This window comes from Haliotis cracherodii, unplaced genomic scaffold (assembly GCF_022045235.1).
Source record: "Haliotis cracherodii isolate W230 unplaced genomic scaffold, xgHalCrac1.p SCAF_23, whole genome shotgun sequence".
Lineage (NCBI taxonomy): Eukaryota > Metazoa > Mollusca > Gastropoda > Lepetellida > Haliotidae > Haliotis > Haliotis cracherodii.
In genome coordinates, this window is record NW_027266279.1 from 1,315,817 (window position 1) to 1,338,747 (window position 22,931).

General features: G+C 40.5%; 1 protein-coding gene across 2 annotated transcripts in view; it reads right to left on the bottom strand.

The window, feature by feature from the left end:
- The window catches only part of LOC139471774 (transmembrane protein 47-like), a 100,731-nt gene that overhangs the window by 22,632 nt on the left and 55,168 nt on the right, over positions 1-22,931 (bottom strand). Inside the window, exon 1 of one of the 2 annotated variants that reach the window (XM_071254264.1) lies at positions 4,340-4,539. The exons of the other annotated variant lie outside the window; for it this stretch is intronic. Coding sequence (XP_071110365.1) covers positions 4,340-4,438 — 99 coding nt within the window. The 5' untranslated portion in view covers positions 4,439-4,539. Of the gene's footprint in view, positions 1-4,339; positions 4,540-22,931 lie in introns of those variants that run through there. 2 annotated transcript variants of the gene reach the window in all.

Genomic DNA, 22,931 nt, shown 5'->3' on the forward strand with positions numbered 1-22,931 from the left:
AATCCAGAAGCTAATATTCAAATCGAAACGTATTTCTCCATCGACTATAACATCATGTTTCTGATGATGTTACTTTGAAAATAGTTCTCCTTCTGAAACCCCGAGAAATGTGAAATGTGTTATCTTTGGAACTATTGGATAAAAACTAATCTGAATAAGAAACAGGTTCGCGTGGATGCCCATGGTGTGGGGTGGGGGTGGGGGTGGGGGGGGATATTGTTTGTAGACAATATTTTCTTTCGGCTACAGTCTGAAAACACATTCAAACAATGTAATTTGGGTAGCGATTGTTTTGGGGAAATTTATTTCAGCATTTCAATTTATTTCAAGAAATTTTCTGCCCCCAGCCCACTACCGAAAATCAAATGGTCGGTCCCTTAAGGAGAAAGGAAGAATCAAATAAACACGTAGAACTGAATAAAAGCGGAGTAACAAAACTTTATTCAATCTTCTCCCGGTTGTGAATATCTTGCTGCATATAGAACCTTTTTTTAATAATGCCGTTAAGGAAACGCTTCGTGAAGATGCGTCATCGCGTAATCTGTTCATCCAGCATAATGAAAACATATTACCATGATAAGGTGCAAGGATTTAATCTGTTTAGGCCCCAGAGCAAGCCAAAATGCTGTACCGATGACAACCTGTCCACATGTCGAATTCAAGTAATCGAGTATTGACCACCAACAAATCAATCCCCATTTGGTGGGTTTCACTCCACAGTACGACAAAGCATGCACAACAAACAGTCGCGAAGACATCATTGACAACGGCAGGTGGACGGAAAGTTTTTGTCGGTCGGGAACCAGAGCTACTTCACTGCAGCTCTTCACCCACACATGGCTTCACCTCTTCACAAAGTAAATTGGTTCGCCTCAAATTGACTTGAAAGATAAGGCAAACGTATGTTCTTAAAAAACCCATTGCTGACACGACATTGAATATGTGAGAGAGCAGCTATACGCATTTGTTGTCATTGTGTTTGTTTGTTTGTGTGCTGTTTAACGCCGCACTCGGCAATCTTCCAGCTATATGATAGCGGTATGTAAATATTCGAAACAGGACCCGACAGTCCAGTGGTTGATAGCATGAGCATCGATTTACACAAATGGGATACAAAGACATGCATCAACCGAGCCAACGGGACTGACAACCCGACAAGTATGGGTTCCTGAAGACCAATGCTAACCCGGGCCATCGCAGGTTTTGTCGTTGTGAGATATTGATTCACACGTTGGTACGTTATTCCAATACATAGTTCCACTGTACATATACACTCCCACCAAACTAGTTTGGAAAATGATTGATTGTAAGTTCTATGTGTACAACACGGATCAAATAACAAGTTATAGCCCTTGCGAGCAATCTGACAGGTGTGCTAATAAGATCATCAGACAAGCCACAAATTCATCATATATCTCATATTGTATAATATATATGACACGGGAGTGTAATTGTTTGGCGTTTATATGGCATGAAGGATAGAGATGAGAGGTGTATTGTGGTGCCCAACGGGATATTTAGCATTGATGTAATGGAGTGAAAGAACAGTTTGTTAGCAGATGTGACATTTGTAAGGCTAAAAGTGGATGACACGCACACATGAAGCTCCTTCTGGTGCTTGCATCAGAGTCAAAATAGTTCAAAGAATTACATGCTACAAAAAACGACAGGCTATTCGTGCGTTGCTGACAATGCTGAGTAGAATCACCTCGGGATATCTGAGGAGGAAATTGCGTTGACAGAAATGTTGGATCTTCTCTGTAGCGGTTTCCATACACACTGTGATAAAGACAGATTAAAAGTTTCGATACTTCCTCTATGGTTTCTTAAGAGGCTTGTGGTCAGATTCTGATGAATTTTAACATAAAAGTGACAAAACCCTTTCCATAATCATGAGAACTCGATTGTACGATCCCGACTGTATCATGAGCATGTGTTTATGAATTACTAACAAATAGTGATGATACCAGGTGTTCGAGTAAAGGTGAGCGTATCATGCCCCACTGCTACTCATAACTCGTGGGGGGCACGGGTGGCCCAGTCGTCTAAGGTGCCGCAATTCGCTCTGCAGAGCTGCATCCCCTGGGCACGCCAGAAACCTATGATTGTGGGTTCGAATCCTGGTTCGCCCCGATTTTGTTACTACGTTTGTCAGCACCATACCCGTGCTCGTGGGTTTCACCGAAGTGATAAACATCTGAGACCTGCATCACTTCGGGCTTTCCTCCCACATTAAGCTGACACGCCGTGATATAACTGGAATACTGTTAAAAGCGGCGTTAAACCCAACTCACTCACTCACTAACTCACTCATAATTCGTGAAACAGAACCATTCAAGGAATGCTTGTCTTTACGCAAGGTTCATATGAAAAACTATACATGTGATTCGTATTTGGTAAGAAGTGGTTATGTTTGTTGTGAGCACCATACAATTAGATTGAATAAACATTCAAGGAAGTTCAGGATCTCCTTGGCACATTCATTGTGAAACTATTTCTCCTACAAACATAAAGCTAATGGTGCTGGGCATTTAAATTGCAAGGCAAAACACAACACTTTAGAGAATGAGGTTAACACCTGTCTTAAAGGAATGCTTTACGGAGGAGAATAGATAATGATCCCGTACGCCATTGGTACGTGTAATTCACTGAAGGCGGTTTAAAAGTTTTAGAAGTACAACAGAATGTTTTGAAAGTTTGGCATGAAATGTTAAATACATAACTTGAGAAGAATATAAAAACACATGTATATGTACATAATTAAAATACATTTGTCTCCGTATTCGTTCATTATTATCAATATTGTTTTACTTTTAATTGTCGGGTCCCTATCAATAGGGGCGGTCGGGTAGCCTCGTGGTTAAAGCGTTCGCTCGTCACGCCGAAGACCCGGGTTCGATTCCCGACATGGGTACAATGTGTGATGACCATTTCTGGTGTTCCCCGCCGTGATATTGCTGGAATATTGCTAAAAGCGGCGTAAAACCAAACTCACTCACTCACTCACCCTATCAATATACACGATGAGATACATTGTTATCGATAACGGTTATGATAATTTGTTCCAGGTTCGGTTCATGTGTCTGGTTGGGAATTAAAAGAACTGCATAATTTGCCAAAGATAATCTGAACAATAAGAAAAGTTGTGCAATAAACCGCTACTTGTAACGATGGTAACAGCAACGAAGAACAAACATATAAGCCACACATTGGTCAATAATACGTGCATCGCTGTTTACGTTGCCCTGTAAAGTTGTGTGAAAGTATTGATACAGACGCATAAAATGAACATACAGCTAAGAATCAATGTCGGTTGTTTCCCTTGAGTATAAGATTCCAGTTTTGATTTCCTTTAAAGTTGAATGGAACAAGGCCAGTATTCCAGACCTGTACACGGTGTTATCAGTACGCTGTCGGTGCATTTGTTCTAGGAAGTATAAAGAACCTGACGAACACCATAAATATATTATTTGTTCTTCAGAATCGCGTCCCAGCATGTTGGGTTGGCTTGTAATTGAGCGCTGGTTCGCCACGCCGAAAACCTGGTCCGATTCCCAGAATTTGTACAATTTATGGCTTCCTTGATGTTCCCCATCCCGATGTTGGGATGTTGACAATGACCCCGTCTGTCCTTGTATAACATAACCAGGAATACTACTCCGTCCAAAACACTGATGAACCTGAAGTTACGAGGTACACTGATTCCCCGCCTCCTCATGATAAGAATACAAATACTCTCTGCAAAGGAACTACTGAAGGACAAATATCCTGAATGACTAAGCTTACCCTATCTATCCTTCATCAGTCTCTCTCCCAGACCCAAGAGTGAGTGAGTGAGTGAGTTGGGTTTAACGCTGCTTTTAACATTATTCCAGTTATATCGCGGCGTGCCAGCTTAATGTGGGAGGAAAGCCCGAAGTGATGCAGGTCTTAGACGTTTACCACTTCGGTGAAACCCAAGAGCACGGGTATGGTGCTGACAAACCTAGAAACATAATCGGGGTGTCCAGGGGACGCAACTCTGCACAGCGAATCGCGGCGCCTTAGACGACTGGGCCCCCCGGTCCCCCCCCCCCCCCCCCCCCCCCCCCCCCCACCCCAGACCCAAGAGAATCAAATGGAAAAGGGAGTTCAACTCAAGTAAAGAATGATTTTGCAAGTTTAGTTTGCCTCAGAACTGTTCGTGAAATCCATTTGGAATTACTCGCACTTGTGTACAAGCAATGATATCCACACAAACACACATTCCCACACTCATTGACACTGACTCCCAAAACACGTACATTCAACAATAGTAAATAAAACATGTAAAACAGAAGTGTCAAAAAGTTCCACTCACCGACGAACAGCGGACATGGTGTTCACTTGGTAAAGGGTCATCCACGAAATATTCATTTGTCGTTTTGAAAGAACACTGACGATATCTCTTACTCGACATCTCACTGTTTCACTGTATCCACGCACGCCTTGATTTTTCCGATTTCTACCACACAGCTTCGATTTCTTGCCTGCTACTCTGCCGTGTGACCGGAGCCTCTAATTATCAAAGAATGCGTGGCAGTATTGCCGGGCACGCCGAAGCCTCTGAGAGGATCCGAGGAAACGTCAAACCAGCGAGGCCATCAATGAAACAGGGTGCTTAGAGTCATAATTATGCCCATTATTGCATTATCCACAGTTATCGTAAGGGGGTAAACCCTTTCTCCTTAACAAACCCCGTCTCCTACGCATCAATGTGGAGAAGAATGCAATAAAGGAAGCACAGACGGGAGGGTGTTATTTTTACTCTATCCTGATAATGATGTTATGAGGCTTCTTTCAGAAAGAGACCCTAAATGATTGGGTAGAAGGTGATCGTCACCATAAGCAGAAGAAGCAAGGGCCAATTGCATTAATGATGTTTAGAGGACCAATTTCAGAATCATGGTTCGGTTGTTATTCGTGTTAGCAACGGGTTATTCATTATTTGCTCGTGTGTCCAGGACTAACCTCCATGGCAACGCGATTCATAGACAGTCGATCTCTTGAGGACGTGTTCAAAGTGGTCAAGTGTAACAAATGTACATGTACAATTTTTTGTACTTTTTCGGGATGAGTTCACCAAGTGAGGCACCTAATCGCCAGCACACAAAGTCAGCGATCTTACCCACCCCAGCTAAAGAGTACTAGAATTTGTACTTTACTGAGAAAGTGTTGTCCCAAATATAACATTTGTTACAATGGAAGATTCGTTTAACTTATCATATACTCTAACCCGTTAATGACACTAACATAAAACTATGGAAACACAACTTCGCTATAGTTTTGTTTTGTTTGACATTTTGTATTTGATGAACAAATTATGTGGCATGTCCGCATAGGTTTTCAATACTCGAAATAAAATATAAAAATCCGATAAAAACAGATTTCAGTATCTTGAAGCAAGATCTCACCGACCAACATAAATACGTCTTCCTTTATTTTTGTAACTATTTAGCTATTCAGCTATTTTTCCACAAGCATGCAATACCGACATTCCCAGACAAACACGAATCACATCCCATAAACTATGACAAAACCGTTTCAACCTGTTTCACTTCTAGTCTGAAAATCTTATCCACCGTCATTTAAGAAGTTTCCCAACTTTGACATGTCATTGTGTGGAACGGTGACCCATGTGGCTAGGTTCTCCTTCTTGCTTTGTTTGTTTGTTTGTTTGTTTACTTGTTTTTTAACGCCGCACTCAGCAATATTACAGCTATGTGACGGCGGTCTGTAAATAATCGAGCCTGGACCAGATAATCTAGTAATTGACATCATGAGCATCGATCCACACAATAGGGTTACGATGACATGCATCAACCAAGTCAGCGAGCCTGACCACCCGATCCCGTTAGTCGTATCTTACAACAAGCATAGTCATCTTTTAAGGCAAGCATGGGTTCCCTAAGACCTATTCTACCCCGGGTCTTCACTGGTTCCTTCTTGTTGTCAAAAAGCCACAAGGTCTTAACTTTTCACGTTGTTAAAGAACATGGACTCTGAACCTACACCTACAACGAAGTGTTTCTTTCAGAAACTATAGTTGTTTAAGTTATTTAAAAAGTGTTCGAGACCATGTATTAATGGTAACAAAACGTCACGAAAGCCATGATACCATAAGTTAGTATCTAATTTTTTATAGAAGCATCAGTAAAGTTAAACAAACGATTTTAAAGAAATCATGATGGAAACTTGTGTAGTGATGTCAAATACCGAGAATGGTTGGCATTGGTCAAGTGACCATCAATACAATAACAAAACATCATTTATCATTAGTTTTGCTGTAACTGGAACCATCGATGGACAGTACCAAAAATGTTACAAAGAAAAACAATGACGTGGCTTTTCACAGTACTTTGGCAACCTGGATTTCGATGTGACGCGATATAGACGTGCAGTACGATAAAACATCCACGTATATTGTGTCCGATACTGTAGGAATCACGATACTAACTGATACTTTTAACGAGTTGATTTCAGTACGTTTTTCATTTGCACGAGTTGCCAAAATGTGATTTGCTAATATATGATCTGAGATCACATAACCATTCTATGGAATAACGAAGACATCAAACCAAATACACACCACAATGGTTGAACTTGGTGGGCTTGGAATTATAATATTGTCTTTTATTGTGTGTATTGCTTTTCGTCAATGCTGTCAATGCATGGCTCATTCACCTGAGTATCGCGATAAGGCGAAGAATCGATGGATCGTTACTCCATACGATGAAAAAAGGAGAAAAAACAGATTACGTGGGGTAACGTAAAGGCCAGTTGAGCAGTTTGTAGAAAATATATTCTATAATGATTGCAAATAAATCACTGGAAAAGAAAATGTAAATGATAGTAAGGATTGGACTGTCGACAATAAGTTGGTGAAGTATCACAACGCCCCCAATCACGAGATCAGTCTGTTTGGCATCACATGCGCCACTGAAGTTAAAGTTGTACATGCAACAATCGATAACAAGTGCACACATAATGTTTTCTAGATACATTAATCTATACCTTCCATACGGGCGCATACACGAATCTGTGAAGTGGAATTTAGAAACAGCTTAATAATTCACAAGTACCTTCCAGACCCCAATGTTACAACTCGGCAGGGAGCTCATTACAGCAACGATTTTCAATGCTTTTAAGAGGGGGAAACTCGGGACGGTATTATTAGCGTAACATAATGTTGTTTTCTCTATTCTGTGACCACATGCAAATGTTTTTAAACGGATTTGTTTGTTTCCAAAGTGCCTATTGACGTGATACATTTATGACCATTCCATAAGTTTGAGAAAGTATTTTACCCAGAATGTATGTTGGTAACCCATGACTTGTTTTATAATGTCACTTTTGAAGAAGTGCTTGTCATGCACATTCAGAAACTTCGTTCATGAATTTCTGTGGTCGCGTGTGACAATGGTTGTCATGCAGGTCATGTGACAATGGTTGCTATGTTGGTCATGTGACAATGGTCGTCATGCAGGTCATGTGACAATGGTTGTTACGTAAGTCATGTGACAATGGTTGTCATGCAGGTCATGTGACAATAGGTGTTATGTAGGTCATGAGACAATGGTTGTCATACAGGTCATGTGACAATGGGTGTAATGTAGGTCATGTGACAATGGTTGTAACACAGGTCATGAGACAATGGTTGTCATACAGGTCATGTGACAATAAGTGTTCTGTAGGTCATGTGACAATAGTTGTTAAACAAGTCATGGTTGCAGTGATGGTAAAAGTGGAAGTTTTTCAATTAGGAAAGGAGTGAAGGAAACATTTGAGTTACCTGTGTAATAATAATAATAGTTTTATTATACATCATCTCAATAATCTGGGGAAAACAACGTTCAAAGAAATAGTGCAGAACACACACGATTGTTATTCGTACTATATATAAAGAGTTAGCAGCCTGACCTTTCTGATAAAGAAACACCTTCTTCTTGATGAAGATCTTAGTAGTGTTGAGAGTGTCCAAAGCTAGATTCTGAAGTGTATAATTGACCTCGACTGAACATGAACCAAAGGGTTACTTTCAAAAAACTTTCTCCTTAATCTGTTCGCGGTCTCGTCGAACAAACATGAAAACGAGAACACGCGCGTGTGATGGACACGTCGCCTTCAGCGAAAGAATGTCAAGTTAAGCGTCGGGTTTTGTGGAAGAAAAACTCGAGGAGTTGGAAGCGTGTCCAAAGGAAGGAAGAAATATGATACGAGGTTGTGAATGCAATGGTAGATGGAGGATGATGCTGGGGTGGAAGTACAACCGGGATATGCATGGACGTGGAAAGAATGGTAGACCTGAAGAAGATGGATGAAACCCGGAGTCCACGCCACATTGGTAAATGTAGGTAAGAGGATACGAAGGTACAGGTTAGGTACGAGGATACGAAGGTAGAATCAGATAAGCGTCAGTGAGTTAGGTTTTACGCATCTTTTAGCAATATTCCAGCAATATCACGAAGAGGGACAGCAGAAATGGCTTCACACATTGTACCCATGTGGAGAATCGAACCGGGCCTTTGGTGTGACGAGCGAACGCTTTAACTACTAAGCTACCCGCCGCCCCGAATCAGACAAGAGATTGTGAAGGTACAATTGTAAGGAGCATGGGATTGAGATGAAATGCTTCCCATGCTTCCCATGCTTGCTGTAAACGACGACTATGCTTGTCGTAAGAGGTGACTAACGGGATCGGGTGGTCAGGCTCGCTGACTTTGTTGATGCATGTCATCGATCCAAATTGCGTGGATCGATGCTCTTCATGTCAATCACTGGATGTCTGGTCCAGTCTCGATTATTTGCAGACCGCCGTCATATAGCTGGAATATTGCTGAGTGTGGCGTTAAACAAGAAACAAACTAACTAATCAACTAACTAATATAACGAATGACATTTTATACTTTTTTTTATCTCAACGATAGCACTATTTGTGCTGGGACGCGTCTGGCAAGGGTCTATTCTTTGTTATCATTGTGTGAAGGATGTATCTTTATTGATGTGGAGCTGTGTCCGAGAATACATCAAGGTGTTTGAAGTACAAGTAACAAACATCCCAAGAAATTGTTCATCAATATATGGATTTTCCTACATCGATTTAACTGTGACATACATGTCATTGCGGCTTGTTCTCAACCATTGCAGCAAACAGTCCATTATTGGAATATGTTCTGATCAAGTCTGTTGACTGTCTTTAATGGCGGAAACAGAAGAGGGAAGACACAAACGACTTTCAAAGTGGAAACAAATCAATGGAAGGACAAGATGTCAGTTAAACTGAATCGATTTCATTCCAGAATACTATTACTGATTTAATCCATGTAATGCATGCTTTTTGAACTTTTTGCAAATGACGTTTAAATTGTAACGTTGATTACATTTAGTTCTGTTTTATTGTCACTGAGTCAAGATCCGTCTTAAATGATAATGTATAATTGAATCGTGTAAACCTCATTTCACATCTATATATAATCATTAATACATTTAATCCTCTATATGAATAGTATACTGTTTAGCACATGTACACGGGATGTATTGAGTCGGAAAGTAGTTAAACAGCATTTGGTAGAACTGTATTCAATATTCAAAATAACTGACAAACACTCTTGTCATTTATGAAATTGACACTCTATGTGGCTCGTCATCTATGTAAAATGGCATGTTCAGAAACAGACAACAAAACCGAAATACTTCCAATTCCGCAAAAGTCCCTTCTGTTGCCTCCTGAGGATTAATAAAGGATATTTGCGGGAGCGATACACTGACATGGTGATTGCCCATTTGTGTAGAGAGGATAGTTTTCTTTCCAGTTCAGTTTGATGTAGGCTCACTGTGAATGCATTTCCCTCAAGACGAATTTCCATGTCTCATTTCCTATGTTCTAGAAACTACGTCCAAGTTGCCACAAACACTCTCAAATGGAATGCACATCTACAAACATATTTCATTTACATATATATGATAAAGAACAAACTTATGTTTGGCCAGATCGATCACATAGATGACACACCGAAATGGGTTATTTTCCCTTTTATCCGCCAAGCAATGTATAAATAAATCTTTGTACACTATTTGTATCGTATGATCAGTTCTTCGTCCATAAATGTGACATGCGTGGGTATATCAGGAAATTCCCTTCAGACGAATATAATCGAACGTTATGTAAATACGATTCAAAATCAAACCATGTACATGTCTGCGTCGCCATGCCCATGCGGTGCTACCAAGGGTAGCCAAGTTCATGTTTTCTAGAGTTTGTTTTCTAAAGGACAAGAAAGAAGAAAATATCCTTGATTCGTTGAGAAACAGAAAGTCTGAATTAGAGAGCTATATGTGGAATTTTTACAATACTCGTCACGATTGTAATCTTAGTATGAGAGTATTGAAGCTAAGTATTTGTAAGCATGTGCCATTACTTCATTGTCCTCCCTCTGACAGTATGTCCTGGCGGCTTCCAAGACAAGACGCCATCAGATTCCACGAGATCTCATTATCACTGTTTGTCTGTCCTGTCGAGTACCATGCGACCTGTTTTGGTAAACATGGAAGGAAATTGCAGCACGATTTTTTCCCCGAGATGAGGCCCATGATTACACATCCAGCAGGACACAAACATGCACAGAGATGTCCCTGAAGCTAGCGGATTCAAATAGCGATTCTCTGCTCAAATTAGTGAAGGATTAGCCGAGCTTCTCCTGTCTGTTCTCAACAAAGGCCGTGGAGCCTGCAGCCATGTTTGACTCATTCGCCACGTCTCCAAGGGTGGCATTACCAATTACATAGTATGCGTCCATACAATCTGAAACCAGATATTGGACATAGGGACGGCGACAGTCGGCGACGGTTGTAATTGCTAGGCGTTAAAGGGAAACTGGCATTCAAAAGATGGAATTGCACACGTTTTAGATCGGTTAACATGAATGTGTTGGAAGGGATGGCTCATTGACAGGATGAGATCTGGCGTTATATTTCTTCACACGTCTTCAAGGTTAGTTTAATAAACGTACACGTGCAAGAACCAATGAATGTGACATTCACGTGCCATTTCCGTCTTGCTCTAGTAGAGGGATGGTACCAACAAACCAATGATCCGAATTTGAGATAATCGTGGATTCCAACCATCAGTGAACCTTGGCTTGGCTTAACATTAGTTAAGTTGTGAGTACGATATAACTACCAATACATCCATACGCACCCAGAGAGTTAAAAAACACACTCTTAAATCCAAATTCCAACATAATGTAATTCCTTTAAAGTGAGGGATTTAAAAAGTTTTGTGTATCGACACGGAAATGGATCATGTCGTGAGATTGGTATTCGATACAATTCTCAAAATAACCATGCCGTGCATCAAGTAATAGTATCTGGTAGACTATTTTCATCAAAGCTATATACAGACTTCTATCAAGAAAGATGACTCTGAGTATTTTTATTTTGTTTGAATGTCGTGTGTACTTTGTAATAGTAGTATTTGATGGAATAAAACAATCTTGACAATATATATGGTCGGTTGTATAGTACATAAAACATTTGCTTTATTCATGTAGAAATAAGGCATCTTTTTTCATTCAGAATTAAACACTGAGGGGGTAATATTTCAGTTGATACAATTCCACTCGCAACCACAAACGACCTTTTTCATCAAACATATTTAGTTATGGAAGGTATGTGCCTTCCCCAGCTTCCAAAGGAGAAGGCATCCTTATATATGCAAATAGTTCTTTTGTAAATTAAGTAATTCTATCATTTTCAGATTTATTCAATACTATATAAGGTTTGACTGTTATGACCCCAACATTAAGTTTGAATATATGTATATTTATCACATCTGAGTGAATATGCATAGTGCAACCTGTTGATTTTTCATACATGTCGCTACAACTGTTTTCCAAACTTATTTCAGCTTCAATGCCTTGTATATGAACTATCCTGGCTACGTTATTTAGTTACCAAAACGTTCTGGACTCACTCGGGGATCAATGATAAAAGAAGCACCAACATAGAGGATGCTCAATTTCCGTTTTAGCGAGCATCGTCTCACTTTTACTTGCACTGACACCACGCTGGCATGATGACGCACGGAGTGCTGATTTTGTCTGGTAGCTATTGATGAGGACATTCTGGCGAACCACTGCCAGGCATTGAAAACCATTGAAAACCATTTTCACTTATCTACCATGCTGAGCTATATCTGCTTGTCGCGACAAAGCATTCGCCAGGTTACACACAAGAACATGATCATTGGTGCCGTTGATGGACGATTGCTTGCCACATATGTCCAGTTGAACAAGTTAGGATTTCCAGGGAAGAGACTATTGCAAAGTCATTAGGACGAAAGCTGAATGCGTTCAATGAAGTGGCCTTCCCCTCATTGCAGTCCTGCATCCATGATGGCTCATCAGCATGCATCCATCATCATCGACAAATTACTCATCCTTCCGTGCACCAATCCATCAGTTTTATGATACTATGAGTTGAAGAAAAGACGTCCTGTCGTTTAATCCCTACAAATTCGCCCTGTTGCGCCCCTTGGCCATGTCAGGGTGTGGTTAACGGTTCGAATAACCATCTTGTCCAGACTAAGATCCTTAATTTGCTACCACAACCGTGCTCATGTGTTTCACCAAAGGGGCGGTGAGATAGCCTAGTGGTTTCAGCGTTCGCTCGTCACACCGAAGACGCGTGTTCGATTTCCCACATGGGTACAATGTGAGAAGCCCATTTCTGGTGTCCCCCGCCGTGATATTGATGGCATTTTGCTATAACTATGTTCCCTCATTCACAGTTTCACCATATGGGTAGGCGTGTGCGACCTTTGCCACATTTGCAAAATGAAATACTGTCCAAAGTGACGTGACCGCCTCCGTGGTCTAATGGTAGACCGTCCGCCCGGAGAGCGGAAGGTCCGGGGTTCGATCCCCAGCCGCGTCATACCAAAAGACGTTAAAAGATGGTACTTGTTGTAACCCTGTCTGGCGCTCGGCATTAAGGGACTAAAACCAGGACTGGTCGGCTCGGAGTCAGTATACTGTGTCTGAGTGGGGTATTCATCTTAAACTGCGGCATGGTATCTCAGTGTGCTAGCACTATAAATCAGTCCGGACTGGTACAAGCAGCCACACACACACACATACACGTCGCTATATAAGTGCAATAATCTTGGATGCGACGTTAAACCCCATTTCACCTCACCTTACCTCCAAAGCGACGTAACAAGAGATAGAAAGTATGAGTTTTATAACCATCATGTCACACATGTTCATGATACTTGATATAAAGGAATACGCTTTCTCCATACAGTTCACATTTGTAACAAAGATCATTACTTTCTGAGAAACATATTTTAAGTTGTCCTCTCCATAGATTAATGTTAGAGCATATAAGGAAAACGTCATCCCATACCTATTACTTAGAGGATCAGGCAGCACTGTACAAACAGAAAAAACCTGCTTTCATCAGACTCCATGCATGGGATATGTACATAACAATGTTTCTGTTGACGTGGCTGGCATACAGTGTATAAGCAGATTAGTGTGAGATCCAAAGCATTGCATGTTTCTATAACATGTCTTCCAAGTATAACATGTAAACACATTATCGGAATTGGTTGACATTGACAGTTCTTTGAAATGGTTTTGACCATCGTGATTACATGGAGACATATTTTGAGTTTGTGATTGCGAACAACATGCGTTTGAAATAACACAAACATATGTTGATGAAATCCTAACCTTTTACAAAACAATAAGAACAATGAACTGTGTCCTTGTTAAATAAACACATATACGCAATCACGTATATATAGTTAAGTCAAGATTCATGTTGGCTAACCTGCGGATCAATACTCGTTGCCCTTGCATAAGGGGGAACTGTTCATATGCACGTACTTGTATGCTAAATAGCACTACATCACCCCACAACTCCACTGGGATTGGCATTGTTCGAAGAATACACTGAAAGTTAGAGGTCTGAAAGGATAGCGATCGTAATTCTGGAATTTTTTTTTTATGTCAAGCCATCATGACTAACAGCCAAGCTTCGGAGGATAAGACAACTTTGCATTCTTTGTTGTTTGTTGCTGCATGCAATTGGGCTTTCAACTCAAGGAATTTGGAACATTCCACCGTTATCACTGAACACGGAATCAGAATAAATATAAATAAAAGCCGCAAAACCTTTTCCATGTTCATAACAAATCTCGGCTAAAATCAGAGTCGATTGTACGACCCGACTGTATCGTGAGTATGTATTTATGAATCACAGTGATAACACGGTGATGCTTCCTGGTGTTCGCGGAAAGGTGATCGTATCCTGCCCTAACAGCGGCACTCGTCCGTCACAAACACATGCAAAGACAAGTCAATTGGTCTGAAGAAATAAAAACATGGGAACATATGATACTAGTCAAAACAGGGAATTGCATTGGACATATGTTTGTCACTGATGCGTCAAATTTGGAAATGGAAATGTCGTCCACCTGTCTACCCTAATACGTTTTAAAAGCTTTACAAAGGCCTTGAATGTTGATCAAACAACTTCTGAGCAAGAGTCGTATGGTGCTTTTTTAAGATCTTGGTGAAAAGAGCATGCTCGGCTGTATCTCAAAAGTTGGGAAATGTTGACTTCAAAGGCTGCTGCTGCTGGAATATTGCACAATATATATATATAAATATTGACTATTGGAAAGTTGATGTCATAACACTTGTCATTCACCCAAAGGACAATTGCACCGTATCTGTGGATTTCATATAATATGACACGTCAAAGCCAGAGAGAAACTGATCTCGATTATCCGCCGAAACAGATTCCATTGGGCGTACCAGGTACAAAAGCGATAAAGTACATCAACTTCACACAATACCTATTGGTCTTTAGGCCAAGAAATATGTGCGCAACTTCACATCCTCCCGCTGTTCCTTGTTGGAATATCGAGAGATGTGCCGACAACAGCAGCATGTGGAGCCAATATTGTGAGTTGAATTACAATGTTTTATTATTTTGTTGATCTGTGTGGCAATCATCCAATATATCCCAGACTTTGTGTATATATGCTTTCATTTGTTGGGTTTTGACCAGAGACAATACATTATTAACCAAACGTCGGAATGACCATCCTCAGCTACCATGATCTGTGGTTCTACCTCATTTTAGTATATTTCTCTGGCATAATCATCCGATATGCTAAAAGCAATCGCGCCATGTAGACCAAAGACTCAATGATAATTTTGATGCATGAGTCTGATAAAAGCAACTTCAGCGCTAGAAGGTCATTGTTGATGCAGGCACGTTCAGTCACAGCATCAGTATAAGACCGGGAAGCAAAGATCGTTAAAGAAACCAAATTCTTTTTAACGTCGCTCTCAATTACGCGCCCATTAGCGGACTACATGCAATTGAATGTCTGGAGGGGACATGGCTGTGTACAATAGACAGATGAGCAGCGCATTTTGTAAAAAAACAGATCGGTCAAATTGGACCCAGAAGAATATCATTGGTATAAGGTTAGGAGCAGTCTCAAGAGCTGGTTCCTTAATTACCCTGGCATGCGTGCGCGTGAATGAGCTTGATATTTTGTCGCTTTCACTTCAATGGAGTTCAGGGAGGCACTTAAGATTCAGCTGACAAAATATCCCACACAGGAACTTGTCAACACGGACATCTCAAGGTCATGAGTACTCTTTGTCTTATTTAGTCAGACTGATGGTAAGGTAGGACTGGCACTTAATTGTGGAACGGGTTGCGTGACAACCGCCTCCGTTATGCTGTCAAGAATTATGACAGTACTTTCCAGTGGTTGCTGCACATGGCATTATTGCTCCGATAAGTTTTCGTAGATCATGGTGATGTTGTCGGTCGACGTTCATTCTTCCGATCACTGACGGGGTAGAACAGGTCTTCACAAACCCTTGCTTGTCGTAAAAGGATCGGGTGGTCAGGCTCGCTGACTTCGTTAATGCATGTCTTTGAATCCCAATTGCGTAGATCGATGCTCATGATGTCAATCACTGGGTTGTCTGATCCAGACTCGATTATTTACAGACCATCGTCAAATAACTGGAATATTGCTGAGTGCGGCGTTAAACAACAAACAAATAAACAAATATGAGGCTCAGAAGGCCAGATAGTCTACCGTTGGCTACAGATGAATAACGAAGGAAGAGCTCTGTCATTTCACACGACACCTTGTACAGCTGGTATGCAGCGTTTGCTTCCTTGATATCGATATTCTGTTGCCCTCAATAGTTTTGAATTAGCATTACCTGTTCCAAAAAACCACTGTTAACATGGTTAGAATACATGTAGGTATTGGAAATGAAAACATACTTAAGCTTTAACAGCTATTAATTTGTTCGTAATTTTATAATAATTATAGGAGGCTAATTATAGCCTGAGGGTACGCAATTCGCTAAGCAGTGTTGCGTCCCTTGGGCACGCCAGAAACCTATGATTATGGGTTCGAATCCCAGTTCGCCCCGATTGTGTTTCTAGGTTTGTCAGTACCATACCCGTGCTCGTGGGTTTCACCGAAGTGGTAAACGTCTAAGACCTGCATCACTTCGGGCTTTCCTCTCACATTAAGCTGACACGCCGTGATATAACGATATAATACTGTTAAAAGCGGCGTTAAACCCGACTCATTCACTCACTCACTTTAATGATTATATGTGTCGTGAATCGCACTTGTATAACACAACTTGGTGAGTGTCATTGCACACGGACGACCTTGGTCGTTTAACAAATATTTTATTCTGCTCCAAGGTCGACTACGCCAAGGCCGCCATGACACAGCTGAAGTGGGTGAAACAACAACATTCACTCACATACTTTCCAACATCAGGATGTCGAAGACATCAGAAAATCAGTAGCTGAAGAAGTAAATTGGTTAATGTTTGTTTCCTTCTGGCTGTAAAATTGAATAATTTGAAAACACTCAAAGAAACAATTGTGGGTATTGATCTTAGATAAATTTCCTGAATTAAACTTTCTTCCTCGTGTTTTTGTTCACTGTGGATACAGAACCAGCATGTTACGGGAAACAGATGGCGAAAAAAAACCCGAACGTTTCTAATCATATTTATTTTTGCCAGCGACGGAAAGAACATCAGACAGCAGAGGTTTTTTATGTTGTTCTGAAGTTAACAGTTTGATTTATTTTTTATAAAATATTAATCAAACGCCATGTTGTTTTCCCTCGTTCGTGGCTTTGATGATCACACTTCAAAGTGTATCATCAAGTTTGCACATCCGTTGTCTATTGTGATGAACTTCACGATCAACGTGATATTCCTTCTATGCTATTGCTGTCACCATGACTCAGTATCAGATCTATCGAGGATTGTTGTGCTATTTCTTGTTGTGCTGGTCAGGCGTTTGGTTAGCAACATCGACGACTAAATCAATCTCGTGGAAAGCATAAATATTGAAAATCATGAATCAGCATATTTCAGACAATTCTTAATTACATGAGTGAGTGAGTGAGTGAGTGAGTGAGTTTGATTTTACGCCGCTTTTAGCAATATTCCAGCAATATCACGGCGGGGGACACCAGAAATGGCTTAATTACATGAAGTTCAGAACAGATGGTTAGCAATTCGAGACTTACATCTTCTTGGGCAACGATGTAGGGAAGTGTGGGGAATTCTAATCCTGTCAAATATCAGTTTTGCCGACGTGTAGCAGCAATCACAAGTGGCTTTTTGGTATTGGGCGCAAAATATTCTGTAATCGGGTTGGTTCAAAAGCTCCATCTTGTTAATAAATGGCTTCAGCTGCATTGACCAAAGTAGAATATATCGATCACCACTTTATACATGAATATCCTATACGATTCGACAAGCCCCACCTCACCATCAGTTGCTAATGTTCATATTGATTTACCGGTTCAAGTTTTTTGTCCACACGAAACTAAAGGTCAGTTCCCATGGAACAACGGGAAGTCCTGGAAATTCCCGGCAATGTATCGACTATCAATCGTTTTACTGACTGCTCTGTTTTGCAGTGTACTCGAGGCGAACTGCTTCTTCCGTTTGAACGTCGTCTGGCAAAGGAAAGATTAATATTGCGAACATAAGGTGGATTAACCTAATCTGGGTGATGCAACTGTTCGATCCTTGTCACCGCGATGATTAGTATCTCGTAACCTCGAACGTAACAACCTCCTTATCGCAAAGTCAAACAATATCGTTAATTCGAAAGTAACAATCTTCCCATCTAAAATGTAAAAACCTTGTTGTCTCCGAGCTTCCAGCCTCGTTGTTCCGACGGTGAATTCCTCGTTATCTCGAAAGTACCACCTAGTTGGTGGTGGTGTGCTGGTGCTGTGCTGGTGCTGTGTTGCCCACTGAAGATGACGGCGATGACGTGGTGTCAGAATGGTCCTCGGTGGGGCCTGAGACAGTGGAGGTGTCTGCTCGTCAATCGTCGACGCACGGTGTCCACACATTAGTGCGGACACCGTGCGTCAACGATTGACGAGCAGAACTGATGTGTCCCCATGATCTGTCGAGCAGTTTCCGCAGCACTAACAAAGCGATCTTGAAGATGTTATCGCACAATCTGACGATCCTGACGTCGGGTGGTGACCCTTGGTCTCCCACTACGTGTTCGGTCATCTGTATTGTTGGTGGTCTGGTACCGTTGCTGGAGCCTGTATTTGGTCCTTATGTGGACTTGAAATGCATTGGCTTCTTGCCGGGCGGTTTGTCCAGCTTGAGATCGTCCAAGGGCTTGGTGAATGAATATTATCCGATCTGGGTGGATTTATAGACGGCAAGAAATGGGTGAACGCATGTGCATTTCAATTTGCACGTGTATCGGGTTTCCATGGTCGTTCTCGTGATGCGTTTGGGCGATCGGTTTTATTGTCACCTTCTTTGTTTTTTATCATCAAATTTCATTTTTCCGGACAAAGTAATGTTAAATTTTAGAAACTTTGACAAAAATTACCAAGATATTTAAATGACAACTTTGTTACTTGGGGTGACGTTTCTTTTCCGGTTCAATATATATGATATCAGGCGCATGGACGAACAAAACACCTAGAGAGATTAACTATAAGCAGTGTACATACATACATACATACATACATACATACATACATACATACATACATACATACATACATATATACATATGCTTATACCAAGACGACGTGCGCTCGACAAATGATACCATTAAATACTGAATACAACAGAAGTAACAACTTTATGGTGGCTTTATCAGTGTGATTTCTTTAAATGTATATATGTTAACATACTCGTTGAAATTCAACTGATACCGTTATTATTGTTTTTATTTGCATAGAAATATTCGTATCTTTTGGGCAAAAGATCCATTGACGACTTGAAAGCTTTGCATGACAGAGGCTTAAACCTGACATGAAGATCAGCGACACATCAGGGACTCGGAAACTACCCCACGCTCTCATTGTGGATGTCATATCTCGCCTATGCTAATGTTGCCATTCTTCATTAATACAAGCTGTCATAGACACTGTGAGTGGTATTCGTTCCAGTTACAGCCATTAAGTCTTAGTCTATACTTTTGCGATTCCCGATCGTCTACAGGGTGGCTATTTCTGGCCCTCAGATGTCAAACCATTGTCATTACTGGATGTCCACACACATTTGTATGACATTGCTTTTCTCAGAGGAGAAATGGAATCAAAGACAGCGAATGTGGTTAGGAAATTTCAGATGACAAATTTGTAATGTATTAAGAACTACGATGCAACCTGAATGGCGCTGCGTGGCAGAAATTGCTGAAAGATTGTCTTTTGATGCACTTCATGACTGACACTTCACGTCCCCATTGTGTCTGTGTCGATCTATCCAATACTAGTGCACTCCTTAAACTATAAAACTTCTTTGACTGAAATATTCATCTGAATAACAAGTCAAGTTTTCCGCTAGGTTCCACAAAAGGACTGTATTCAGTGTGCGTGACGCGCGTGTCTTCGAGGTTTGAATCGGGCCAATATGAAAATGCAGTGTGAGAGAACCTATTATCAAAATACTCAATACACTCAGCGTAAAGATCAACAGAGACTTTGTAGTTAGGTTCTAAGATGGCATCTACAAATACTCCATTCCATACGAATTAGACAGGCTTTGTATAAAGCTGATTATCATTCATAACACCACGTAACATAACCTCAAATTTTCATCGTCTGAAGAGCACCACAAGAATCTAAAGAAGGTTCAGGATAATTGGTGTACGTCTGTGACATTTCCGTTAGCCATTTTATGAAAAGAAGGGCTTATACACTTTTAAACAATATATGACGGAATCGTGTGTTTGAAGACCCGGTCTTGTTGATCGAGTACTACTTCCTTATCTGGTGCCTGAAGCGATAGCTATGTTTCGACGTGTTGATAATATGAGATCTGAGGAATCTACACACCAGTGGCACTTCCATTAAAAATACAGACTTGATAGACAAGGGATATTGATCGTAACAGCTGATGGTACTGGCTAATCTGATATTTTTTTACAGGCCGCCGTTTCATATTGAGAATTTGATAACGGAATCGTTTCCAGTTGTGTATAAAATATTACGGAGAGAGAGGCAGAGAGAAAACGCGAGAAAGAGAGAGAGCGAGAGAGAGAGAGTTTACATCTGTAAGATTTACGGTGTCAGCGCAAACGATCACCACAATAGTAACATGATTATCATAACGTGAATGTGATGAATTATTAACAAACTGGATCCCGTCTAGGATGAAGATGATGCCTGTGTATTGTATATCCTACACATGATCAAATAGCAAGTAGAGTAGACATCAGGTAAATGCAGTGTTGGCGATATGTCTTCAGAGACGTGTATATTTAGAAGACAAATATAGTTACAGCACCTATGGATCTTGCCTCAGGAACGAATCTCCTCATTTATCATAGTACAAATGTAGTTTCTATGAACGTGTAATTGCCTGTAACGATAACAACATATCAGTTGCATGGCTGCCTATCGTAGATTTGATTAACAGCATTTCAGCAGATCAAAGTATGTCTAAATGTTCGACATACTTTTAAATTACACTGTGAATTGAGATTGCTAAGCATAGCCTCGTTAGTCCAGCCAAAATAAAATAACAATAATATAGCAATAACATAATTGCTGCCCAGCTCGGCAAGGATGGAAACTGGATTTTCATAGTCAGTTAATTCCCTTGCCTCGGGAGGATAGATGTTTTAGATAAAGTGACGAAATCAAACTTATAACACAATTCAAAATTCAATATTTCAATCCAGTCAAAGACTAGAACCTAACCGTCTAATTACCCGCTGCGTCAGATACTTCTAAAATACTTTGTTGCTTCGTTGAAATAGGGAAAGGAATTAGCAGATATTTCATTCTTGTCAGCTGCGTGCAAGGCCCTCTCAGTCAACAAGGATTCAATCCGCACATTCATTACACGTAATCACAACGTAATTAAAGGCAACGGATCGAGTAGCGGAGGGGAGGGCGAAATTGGATTGGAACAAAATGATTTCAAAATATTCTGAAATCAGACACAAAACGCCACGTGCGGCTATTCTTATTGAAACAAATGCTTGTTGACGTGAAACAGAACCAAATTGAATTTCCCATCTAAAACCCAGTGGTTAATGCGATAAAGAGATGAATATCTGATAGAATGGTTACGAACCATTTCGCTCGGGTAGTATTGAAGAACTGAAATGCTCGATACGTTGAAAGTGACTCACGTTTGACTAATTCAGGACTAGCGTCTGACAGATATATCATGATCAATGGATCTGGGGAACATTCGTACCATCGATACTACGTTCTGAATCATTACGTTTTGAAGGCGAGGCAGACTAAAAGAACTCATATGGATCTGCAATACATCAAAACAGACAGATCGACCTTGTGCGAAAAGGAGTGTTATTCCTCTGAGAGTGTATACCACAATGTGATTCAGACAGATCAGTTGTAATTGTTCCTCTATTGTCAATAATCGTATCATTTCAACCATAACGCATCTTGTAATTCCTTCTTTGAAAAGAAACGGCTGACGTTAATATAATCTTTAACCAATGTACTTTTCGAGAAATATCTTCAACATCGACGCTAGACATGAAATCTTTCGATCCATATTGTTAAAACTTATTAACGTTCTGAGACAAGCCAAATGAAAGGTCGCTCGCTCACAGTAGACCTACACGTGCCGAGATTATGATACTAAATATACAATGACCTGTCACGAGTGATGTTGGTCAATATAAGAAATGAGTAACTTAATTCTCACTCTGTCCACAAGGACGGTTTTCTATTTGTCTCATTGACAACTGATAAAGTATGTCTGACCTAGGAGGCTTACTCTCAGTCACGTGTTTGCATCTGTGACATTTACAGCTAGATAGACACAGTTCGACTTCCATTGATAAACAGTGATTTGACAAGTCCCAAAATAACGCTGAGCGTCCGTACAACGGGGCGTACAAAGTTGAAACGTCAAATCTTTTCGCACGCATTGAACTTGGTTCTTTTCTGAGATTGCAAAAAATCAAGAAAATGCTTTGACGTTTTGAGAATCTACATGGTATTGATACCTCTGCCTTTTTGTGCAACAAAATAATGCGGTTCAAGATACTTTTTGTGAACATTACAATTCTTCCCAATGGACTGGTTAAATTGTTATAAGGATAATAACACCTCTCCCACACAGAACTTTGTGTAATTATTTTCTTGAGAGCATAACACATATTTGTTTAATTATATTCTATCAGCAAATACCTCTCCTCACGCACAAACACGCACACATACACGTTGATTTCCGTCAGACATAACACCATCCGCTAATGGTACCATTATCCAATATTTATACCTTCCAACATATATCGGATACTTGTATCATCATCCACTGTCTGGTACTCGCAAATTTTTGTATCAACCAATACCGGATACT